General features: G+C 35.9%; 1 protein-coding gene across 2 annotated transcripts in view; it reads right to left on the bottom strand.

Moving 5' to 3' along the window:
• The window catches only part of LOC150079006 (cytokine receptor-like), a 453,754-nt gene that overhangs the window by 21,762 nt on the left and 419,957 nt on the right, over window positions 1-12,035 (bottom strand). For both annotated transcript variants that reach the window (XM_090383341.1, XM_090383340.1), the window contains exon 17: window positions 6,092-6,262. In XM_090383341.1, the coding sequence (XP_090239467.1) occupies window positions 6,092-6,262 (171 nt within the window). The remainder of the gene's footprint in view (window positions 1-6,091; window positions 6,263-12,035) is intronic.

A 12,035-nucleotide genomic window follows, 5' to 3' on the forward strand; every position in this document is an offset into this window, starting at 1 on the left:
CTCTGCAAGGTAGAAACAGAGCTAAGCGAGTCCGTGAAAATTATGCTGTTTGCTACCTGTTTATGTTTGATTTGGTTCACGGCCATCGAAATGGCTTGTAATTCGGCAGTAAAAATACTGCATTCTTTTGGGAGTTGTTGGATGAAGGTATGATCCTCAAAATGAATTGCAGCTCCTACACAAGTCTCTGATTTAGACCCATCTGTATATATTTCAACCCTACCATATATGGGTTGAAATATGCACCATGGTGGAACGGTCTGTGCAATTGCAGTAGCTATGTTGTCGTAATCAAGCTCTCAGCTTAGTAGTAAATCTTTCAGATGGTGGTTAGCAGGTCGATTCATCGGTGTATGGGCTTGGTATGTGTTTTCCCAGTTATATGGAAACAAAGTCTCTATTTGGATAATCACTGATAGATTTTATCTTGACGGCATAGCGTAATAACAAGTTCTGTCGCTAAGTTGTAATGAAGGTTCATGGGCTTCTGCATAAAGGCTTTGTATAGGTGAAGTTCGGAAAGCTCCAAGTGCTATACGGAGTGCACTGTGGTGCACTCTGTATAGCCCTAAGGGTCTAACCATCTCAATGCACTTGGTTTCACTGAGTCGTAAACGGCTGCTCCATAATCTAGTTTGGAACGAAATATAGATCGATAAAGTTTGAGAAGTGTATATTGATCTGCTCCCCAAGTTGTTGTGAGAATGTTTAATTTCTTTAAGCAAGAAAGTCTGAGTTGCTTAACGTGTTCAAGGAACGTTAGTTTCTTATACAAGAGAAGTTCTAAGAATCTTATGCTTGGTACTACTGGGATAATATGTCCATCAAGTTTCAACTCAGGATCAGGGTGTAGGTTTCGTTTTCTACAGAAGTGTATAAACAGTTTTTTGTGTGGAAATCCAGAAGCCATTTGATCCATTTGCTTATTTTGTTTATTGTTCCTTGTAGCTGCTGTTCTATACTTTGCATATTCTGAGAGTGATAGGAAATGCTGAAATCGTCAACGTATAAAGTTGTGTCAACGATTCTCGGAATGTGCTCAGTTATTGTCGTATATATGATGCTTTTATTGATTGACAGGAGTGAAATATTTTCCAAGGCAAGCTTAATGGCATGAAGCTCAGCAGTATAACTGCTGCAAGTGTAAGTGAAATAGTTCTATTAGGGAAGACAGCAGCTGTACCCACTTTATTACCAGACTTTGAACCATCAGTGTATATCTTAGAAAAGAGGGAATAATTCTGTGTATGGACAAGATGTAGGTGTTGGATGTTGATATCTGATATAGCACCTTTTCCCCACTGCTCAAAGTAATCATCACAAGGTGTGAAGGTAATCCCACGGAGGATCCGGATCTCTTAACTCTCTAAGGACATTATAAAGTTGAATATTCCAGCATTCTGTTAGATTCTGGAATCTGATACCAGTAGGCTGAATTGTTCTTGGTTTGTTTGCATAGTGGATTATGTACTGAGGATCATGCAGTAGTGGCCAAGTAGGATGTGTGGGGTGGCTTTTAATTTTAGCTGAATAGTACGGGTTCTCCATAGTCCAGCCGAGATCTAATTAGGGAACTGTACAAGTGGAGCAAAGTGTAATGGTCTGCACCCCATGATGTACTGGAGATGACCCGGAGTACATTCATTTTCCTAATGCAAGTAGTTCGTAGGTGTTTGATGTGATCTTGGAAATTTAGCTTCTTATCAAAAATTAGCCCTAGGAGATGAATATTGCTCATGATTGGGATAGAATGACTGTCCAAAAGTAACTAAGGATCTGGATGGATTTTGTGCTTGTTGCAGAAGTGAATAGCTGTAGACTTTTGCTTTGATAGCCTGTATCCATTTTGTGTCATCCACAGTTCAATATTATTTATTGATATTTGTAAGTGCCTCTCAATATAATTCATATTCTGGGAATGACAGGATAAGGTAAGATCATCAGCACAGAGATATGGGTCAATAGTTTTTGGAATTCTGTTTGCGTTATTGTTGATTCGTATCGCAAATAAAGTGGCACTGAGCACAGAGGCTTGTGGGATTCCTTCTTCTTGTACGTATGTTTGTGACAGAGCCTGACAGTATCGGACTTGGAAAGACATGTGTCGAAGGACGTTTTGAATAAAGGTTGGTAAATGGACTCTCATATCAATAGAATGGAGATCCTTTAGGATTCCATAACGCCATGTGGTATCGAAAGCTTTTTCTATATCAAGACAAAGCATGACAATATGTTGATTTCTAATAAATGCATTTCTACGTTTGATTCAGTCATTATCATGAGATCTAAAGGTGATCTATTCTTCCGAAAGCCAAACTGGTTACTGCTGATTATGTTTCTGGACCCAAGGTACCAAAATAATTGGCGGTGCACCATTTTTTCCAAAGTTTTACTCAAGCAGCTGGTTAGAGAGAGATCGGTCTATAGCTATATGGAATCAAGTGATCTTTTCCTGGTTTAGGGATAGCTATTACATAAGAAAAAGGCCTCCGTAGCCGAGTGGGCAGGAGCGGGAGTGCAGTAGCACACACTCTTTGAGTAGACCGGGGTTCAAGCCCCTGACTGCTGAATACGGTCAATCTGCCAACCCGCACTGGACCAGCGTGGCAGATTATGGTCCATTTCCCTCAGCATGAATTGTTGAGGAGGCTTCCATCCTGCAGTGGGTTGATAATGGCTGCACTTTACTTTTTTTATTTTATTACATAAGAATGTCGTTGCCAGGAACAGGGGAATGTGTGTTCAGAATAGATCCTATTGTAGAAATTTAACAGTGAGGACAGATTTCTCATGCAGATGTTTCAGCATTATATAGTAAATACCATCAGGGCCAGGGGTGCTGTTTTTAGAGATATTTATGGATTCTTTCAGTTCAGATAGTGTGAGTGGTTGATTATAGGGCAAAGGATAGGTAGCTTTGAAATTTAGTTTAGATTTCTCAGCTTGGGCTTTAATTTTTTGGAATGATGGTTGATAGGCAATTGAGGTGGACAACTTAGAGAATGCAGTTCCTAAGGCATTTGCAATCTCTGTATGAGCAACGATCTCCTTCCCATTCCAATTAAAAATAGCTGAAGGTGATTTAAGATATTTACCATTTAACTGCCTTATTTTTTCCAGATTATTATGGATTCAGTATCTTTGTTAATAGTTAAAGCGAATTTTATCCAAGAGTCTTTTTTGGCTTTTCGGTAGATGTATTGTGCTTTGGCTCTAAGCCTTTTATAATTAATAAGGTTGACAGTGGTGGGATATTTGTCGAATTGGTTCCATGCTGCAATTTTTTCTCTTTTAACCTTGTAAAAGTCTTTGTTCCACCAGTGATTGATATGCCTGCTGTTTCCCAGTTGAGACTGCAGGATGACGGTTGTTGCAGCTCTAAATATCTGTTCTGTTATATGCTCTGTGATGATATCGACAGGAGAAGACTCAATGATGTGATCATCAAAAGAGATATGATTTTTATATTTTACCCATTCTGCTTTGGAAAATTTCCATTTTGTTTGAGTTTCAGTTGTCTTGGAATGGGTGGTTTAAATTCGGCATATTACAGAAAAGTGATCGCTGTTGAGAGAGTTGTCATGTCTTTTCCACTCGACACTTGGGAAGAGGATAGGAGAGCATATCAAAAGATCTATTGCCGAGGTTGAACAAGTAGGAAAATGAATGTAAGTGGATAAGCCGGTGTTCAGTTACGTTAAACTCTGTATCTAGTAACATTCCAATAAGCTCTCCACGTCTATTTGAGACGGGAGATCCCCATAAGGGGTTGTGACCATTAAAGTCTCCTAGCAGGCAGACAGTATTTGTAAAATAAGGTTTTCCAGTTCCCGAGGTTTATTGGGTGGAATTAAATTGAAATGATCATTAAAGCAGTGCCAACCACTATATGAGCTGCAATGGCTTCTAAGGAGGTTTGGAGAGCAATTTGCTTACAAGGAGTTGTAAGCAAATTGTTGAGTCCATGAGTATGGCTACTCCTCCATGAGTACTTTTGTAAGAGATCTGTCTTGACGAAAAAGAGTATAATATTTAATTGATACAGTTACTTGAGGTGCTAAATTTGTCTCTTGTAGGCAGATACCCACAGGATGATAATGATCAATTAACTCGTATATGTCATCTATGTTGCTATGAAAGCCTCTGCAATTCCATTGGACTATGTTATTCATTGTGTAAGTTTAGAGTTAGAAGTCGAATCTGTCTGTTTTTTAGACGTGCTCTGTTTGTGACGGTCAATTTTTATTTTTTTCCTTTTTCGGGAAGGATGGACGTGTATTCATGTCGTCATCAGTATAAAGATCTAGAATGGGTTTCATCATAAGTATTATTCTCGGCAATATCCATTTTTGTGGTACCAGATTTCTTCCTAGCATAATCTGAGTTTTCCATTTGATCCAGAATAACTGGAGCTTGAGTAGTAGGTGGTATTGAGATTGGTGTATTATTAGTCCCATCGACAGTTTGTTTTGTGGTGCAGATGATAAGAGTGATTGAGCCCAGTCAGAAATTGGCACTTTTGGCAGAACTGTATCCGTCTGAGTTGAAACTGTTTGGTATCTTTTGGATGCTTCAACATATGTACGTTTAGGTATGTTTTGTAGATGTTTTCTCACTTCAAGGTATGTGTTATCTACTTTGTATTTCTGGATTTTTTTTCTCCAGCTTCCATTGCTCACAAGATTTAGAAAAGGTTTGATGGTTGCCTTTGCAGTTTGGACATCATGATGATTCGGCACTGCAATCCATATGAATATGTTCCTTTGATCCGCAGTTTGAACAGACTAAATTTTCTAAGCAGACAGTTTGGGAATGTCCAAACTTCTGACACTTATAGCATTGAATAGGATTGGGGATGTAAGGACGGATGCGGCAGTTTAGGTATCCAGCTTTTACTTACGAAGATAGATTCGGTGTAGAAAAAGTAAGAATAATGCTACAAGAGGGTACAAATTCTCCATCCTTCTTTAACATTATTCGTCTTGTTTGAGTAACTTTCTGGTCCTGGAGTTCTTGAACAATCTTTTCTCCTTGACGTTCATTAAGTCCCATTTGGATATGACTCCTTTAGAGGTATTAAGGGTAGCATGTGGAGATACCTTGGTGGGGACCCCACCAAATGATGTTAGTTGGAGGAGAGACTCAATGTTTGCAGTTGGTGGTTTCAACTGATAGGTCGCCAGATTTCAGTCTGCGTACCATTTTTGGTGAAGCAGGATAAGGAAAGATGGGTATTCCATTTGAGGTACATCTGTTTTTATCCTTTTGAGGTTTTGATTGTTACAATTGCTTCTTGCTTCTTGCAAATCAAGAGGATTTGCAGTCTTGAGAGGAGGGAAATTTTTTTCTCCATGATTGCTCCTTTTAGCCCTGGAAGGATAACTTTTTCTTCCAGGTTTCTGGCCCCACCATGGGGAATCAGGAGCAGTGCCATGAGGTGACCAAGTAGCTGTTAGTTGTGTTAGTGCGAGATATGAAAAAGAAACAGAAAGGTGTCTTTCCTTTCTGGGCCTTTGCCTACTTCATGTAGTATCAAAGAGCTACTCTAGTATAAAATGAGGAAAACGGTAATCATAACAAAAATAATCTCTATATAGCAAAAGCTCTTTGAAAAGATCACTTTAATGAATGCACTATAATCACTTGGCCACGGAACACTTGGCACCCGGGGCCAATACCTTTCGTGTTTGGGGTTTCATAAAAAAAATAAAACATGGCTATGCTACTAAAGCTCCAACTGAAGAATTCCTTCAGTCTCCAACTGGATTTGAACCATGCCTCTCCCAATGAGTGGCAAACCACTATACTGTTACTGAAGATTGAGCCATATTCCATATGAGCTAAAAGTAACATCAAAATAAAAAGTTATTTGAAGCAGCTGGTAAATCACATTTGATCTTTTTTTTCCAAAGGATTTTTTCCAAGAATGCAGTCAAGAATTACAATGAATATTTGCAATAAATTAAATGGGTCTAGCATTTTTCATACTATGCACAAATTTGGAGTAACATAAAATAATTCCAGATTTAATAAAGATACATTATGTGTGAAGGGGCATGGTTTTTTTTTTTTTTGATGAGGAAGATCATACCTCTTCTGTTGATGTATTGCTGTAATGTGAACCTCCAGACTCATGCCGGTCTTTTCCGTCTCCATCTTCTAAAGAATACAAACAACCATACTCAGTCTGAGTATTTATACTAGAATCATTTCCTCTTCGAACAAGACCCTTTGAGAAATTTTCATAAGATTTCAGGGGATCCTATAGAGAACACAAAAATAACTGAGAGAGAGCTGCTGTGTATATGCACACAACATATGCAGAGGTATGATTAAATAAGCTAATGTTGTAAAAAGTATGAATAACTACAAAAAGATTTTTTACGTTAATTTTAATGGAACTGTACAAAGAATTTGAAACAGGTTTCATTATGTCTGTACAAATACATTCCTGCAACATCAGTTTATTATGAGTACAAATTATGTGAAGTGGCTGGCACATCATTTAAAACTTGTTTCAAAATTACCAACAAGCAAGCAAGAAAACAATTTTAGCAAAATCACAACTTCCTTCCCAACAATGGCTTTTGCAATATAATGCTAAAAAGCCCACACTGCACATTACGAGTGACAGATATGCAATCTCATCAAGAAAGGGGCGCTTAAAAGTTATAATTATTTCTCAACGTAGACTTTCCTATTAAAATGTCCTACCTCCACTACCACCACACCAGTATCCCAGTACTGCATTTTTATCCCCTATTAATATAATGTTCTTTCGGCACTGAAAGCACAGTTTGAGAGCACTAATGACACCATACTCAATCTTAAACTTTGTTCTTTATAGACAGTTCTCATAAGAAATGAATTTTTTTCCCCCCATTTCACATTTAATCCGTCAGAAAACAAATCTGTTTTACAATAACTAATTTTAAAAATTTTTCAATAAAAGAAATACTCAGCACTGATGTTTATGAATATTTCACAATTTTTTTTTTTAAAGGTTAATAATACTATAAGCACTAATACAAATATATTCATAACAGCAATTTTTTTTTTTTTCCCCCTTTTAAACTTTCACTAAACTTGTAGTGTTCCCTCTAAGTGGCTGTGCTTAGCTGATTTTCACGGCACTAGCTTTAAGAAGTGTTGAATGCATAATTTATATATTATGACAAAACATACCGTAAGAATAAACCATTTGGACCTATATTTATTATATTAGAAGAATAACAAGAAAATTGTGATGTTATTATTTGTTGTCAAATCTTTATCAGATATTCAAAAATAGATACCTAGAATCAAATTTTTGTAGTGTACATTACTATATTTGAAACACTTAAAAATATCAAAATAGTTCATAGTTGCTAAATAAATCAACCTTTGCTTTTTATTTAACAACAAACCTTCATTTAACTTTATTTAAAGAAATATGATCCATTCTTACAAATAACAGTTGAAGGCATGTTCTTGCAATCCTAAAACCATAAACAACCATGCTAACAGATATAGTGAAGGATGAGCAGTGAAACACCAGATTTTGTCAAAAGATCAAGTTCATTCTTGACAAAGAATGAACTTGATCTCTTGATAGACAAAGGACCTGGATGCAAAAATTAATTTTTACATCAAGATTTTGATAAAGCTTTTAATACTGGTCACATAAAAGACTGCTGAACTAACTGGAGCAGTGTGGCATTAGAGGCAAGTTACTGCTCTGGATAAAGAGATGGTTGAGTGGGGTGTGGTACTATATTAGGGATAATGCAGAATGAAAAAGGCCTTGGGTAATTGTGTATCAAGAAGTTCTCTGTGAAGTACACAGGCTACTAAGACAGCTCATGGGATTTTGTCAATAATATACAGAAATTTTGCCTGTACAGGCATCCATCATTATACAGGGTGTTTCAGTTAAACGTTTCAGAACTTCTAAGAGGGGTAGGGTACATCCTGACAACTCGAAATCATATAGCAATGTGGGGTCAGAAATGCTTTCCTGAAGCGGTGTTGTACACAGAAGCACCATAAAGAAAAGAGACCGTAAGTGAGAAATCGTTTTAATAATACATGAAAAGAAGCAAAAGGTACATGGATTACAAAGTGTTCGAAGTTTCTTCCACGGGCTACAATGCACGCCTCACATCTCCGACGCATGGACATCCGAACATTCTGGAATACTCCAGGCGAATTTCGAATTTCTTCGGGAGCTACTGCGATTCTTGCAACCAGCTCCTCAGCATTGTCAACAGGGGTGTCATAAACTAGCGATTTCATATGACCCCAGAAATAAAAATCAAGACATGATAGGTCGGGTGACCGAGCAGGCCAATGCACGGGACCACCACGTCCGATCCACTGTTGACCAAATGTGACATCCAGGTAGTTACGAACATCTCCGCTATAATGGGCAGGGGCTCCATCGTGTTGGAACCACATTGTCTGTTGCGTCGATGCAGAAATCTGTTCATCTCTCATATGTTGTGGCAATACTTGCTGCAGAAAGATCAAGTAGATAGGTCCGGTTAGACGACACGGTAACAGGTAAGGTCCGATGAGGTGATCTCCCATAATACCGGCCCATACATTGACCGAAAATCGAATCTGTGCTGCACGTCGTCGCACGACGACTTCTGTGTACAATACCGCTTCAGGAAAGCATTTCCGACCCCACATTGCTATATGATTTCGAGTTGTCAGGATGTACCCTACCCCTCTTAGAAGTTCTGAAACGTTTAACTGAAACACCCTGTATATGCTTAACATGTTTTTGCTACATACTTTTGAAATTTCAAAAAAATCAAAATAAAGACTGGTTTCTATCACCATGTGCCACCATCTATGACCCAACCACTGTGCATGTGCCACAAGCACATAGTGCTGTAAGTGTTCAATCTCTCTGTGGCTGCAGAATCAAAAGCATCACGAACAGTATTCTGTCTTCTTACATTTGCACAGCACAATATATTACACTTTAGTGTAACTTAAAATTGACTCCATTGGGGGAAAAAAAAAAAAAGTGATGGCAGCGGCAAAAAAAAGTTTTGCCATTGCAAATCAAAATTCAACCTGCATGGTCTGGATGGCCAGCACTGTTAGAAGAAGAGAATTAAATGCTGACTGTATTGTCTTCACAATGAAACATTCTGCATCTCAAATGATGAAGGATACAGAAAAATAAGGAGTTCAAGGCCATTCTTAAGATGAAATTACTTTCCAAAATTAAAGATCACTATGAGAATGTTGCCAATTACATTTTTCAAGCTGACTCTGCTTTTGTGATGACTGTGTCACAGAGCCAAAACTGTAAGTACTACCACAAAAAATTAAGTTTTTTTTATGAAACGTCACACTCTTGCTTAAATAATTGTAATTTATTTCACTGTCTTTACTGTATACAGGTGCAAAACTGGTTGAAGGATAAATTGAGTCACTCAATAACATGGTCAGAGAACAGTCCAAACCTCAATCCAAATGAAAATTGCTAGAACAATATGGGTTTCAGTAATTCAAAAGAAACCAAAATCACTTAGAGAAGAGAACTGCAGGAGACACTAATCCATGGTGCCATGGATTAGTGTCTCCTGCAGTTTGGTACCATGAGATTGCCAATGGGTGGCTAACAAAATATTACTTTGCATCTGTGTGCGTGTGTGTGTGCATGAGTGTGTGGTGTGTGTACATATTTTGCTATACAGCTGCCTGTCATCCTAGGTATGAGTAAAGTAATTAAAAAAAAAAATAAAAATATATATCAGTGCTTTAATAGAATTTTTGTTATTATAAAAACTACAAGTAACATGCTGTTGTTTTGGAAAAGTATTTATTTCATTGTATATTTACCCATAAGAGTAAATATACAATGAAATAAGTACTTGTGGGATAATTTACTTTTATCCCATAAGGGAAAAATTAAATTTTTCTGCAATTAATAGTTATTTTCAATTAATACTTATTCCCAAACAAAGTGACAACAGCGCCATCTCAGTTCAGATAACTAAAGGACAAACTAAATAAATTAAATAAATAATTTTTAACCAAAGAAAGCATCAACCCTCTGAATTTCGGAAAAACTTTAGGACTAACTAATAAACTGAAATTATAGTTTAATTGTACACTATAGAATTTGAATTTTATTCAGAGAATATCCTATGAAAATGAATAGTTGGTTCTCAATTTTTTAGAACAAAAGTTGTCACAATTTTTTTGGGAATAAGTAACATGTGCTCAAAATTTCATTCTTTTACTTAGTACAGTTCAAGGTGGTAAGCTCCATTTTCCTATTTATTTATTGTTGAAATTGGTTATTCTTAATTAACTATTCTGCAAAGATCGTCTGCTATTCGGTAATAATTGGTTAAATTAACAGTTCTGTAAAGATTAGGATGAATTATATTAATTATAATTATTACTAATTCCAATTTTATTTAAATATTCAACATTCTAGTATTTGGAATTAGCCATTCCTTTATTTCCTTATTGTTATTCTATATTTCATCATTATTGTAAACCTATTTTTGTCCATTAAATACCATCCTTTAACCCCTTGTAGTCATACCAGGATCCCTTACTAAAGGGATGGGCAGTTATGCTCCAGATATATCCAAGTACCATTATATAAAGCTATTTTCTGTACTTTTCACTTTTTTGCTGTCTAACCCTAAATTTTTATACCTCAAGATCTATTAGAGCAATTCGAGGGAAATTGAGGTACTATTACTATACTTATCCTTACTTCCTTTCTCCTTATGTCAGCACTAACTTTCTTTTGCACAAATATAAATTAAATAATATCACCACAACTGAAATGAAAATTATGGTTGGCCCTCTATTTTCTGTATATTCGTTTCAAAGCTATCTGTCGGGCTAGCTGTTATCTTGCCTGTTAAATTTAAAGTTTAGCATAAATCGCCTTTATGTTTATTAATTGGACCTAGTTAAACAGGCAGATAGCAATCAGAAACAGATAACCTTGCTAATTATTGATGGGATATATTGAATGGGGTTAGTCCTTGAAAAAGTTCCATTCAATGTATCTGTATATCAATAATTATCTATATAATCATTATTGTATTCTATATTATATTATTACTAATTATATGTTTATTTCTAGGGTATGACAATGTAGACCAACACAGGCTATCTACTGTTATGCCTATGTTTTAATACACTTTCAGTACCTACATAGTACATATTATACTCTTACTAAAGTAAGTAGATTTCAGACTGATGTAATGTTCAATCTACTATTGATGGCATTAATCTGATCTGACATAACTTTTACATTTATCCCAACTTTTCATAATAGATTATATATATATATATCAAAGCATGTAAGAATAGATAAGTCTGATAAAGTTTGAATAGATGGAGATGAAAATTACACAAAGTGCCAAGGACTAGAAGGGTAAAGAAAGTAGAAAAAAGAAGTAAAGTAGATTTGAAAAAGGCAAAAGAATGTTAATATAAAAGTTATGATGAATTAAGAAAATCATGGGCTGAATTGCAAAGCCAATTTGGAGGTGAAGGAACTGTAAAGTAAAAATATTAATACCAGATAATTAAATAACAAAAAAGTAAAAAAAAAAATAAATAAATAAAATAAAGTAAAAATGAGGATAAGGCTAAAAAATATAATAAAGTGTTTTCAAAGTGGGAAAAAGGTTTTGAAATATATGTAGATTTTTGAGTAAATATGGAAAAATATTTTAGTGTTGGAATTTTGTGGAGATTAGAAGCATTTAAAATAAATAGTAACAATCACATGGTATAAGGAGAGGTATTAAATTGAGGATGGGGAAGGGATAAAGGCATAGTTAAATAAAGACAAAAATAGAGATAGAATGAGGATAGTTGGAACTTTGTATCACCGTAGTATTGCACAAATAGCTCTACGAATGGGAAGGAAGATAGAAATGTAAAAAGTATAGAAAAGTTATTAAAACATATTCAGCTAGCTGGGATTGTAAAGCCCAGCTTTTTAGTAAGGGCCCTGGCTTTGTAAAGAGTTAGTATAAAAAGGAAATGAATACCAAATG

The sequence above is a fragment of the Mastigoproctus giganteus genome, chromosome 10, assembly GCF_048544385.1.
Source record: "Mastigoproctus giganteus isolate SK-2022 chromosome 10, ASM4854438v1, whole genome shotgun sequence".
Lineage (NCBI taxonomy): Eukaryota > Metazoa > Arthropoda > Arachnida > Uropygi > Thelyphonidae > Mastigoproctus > Mastigoproctus giganteus.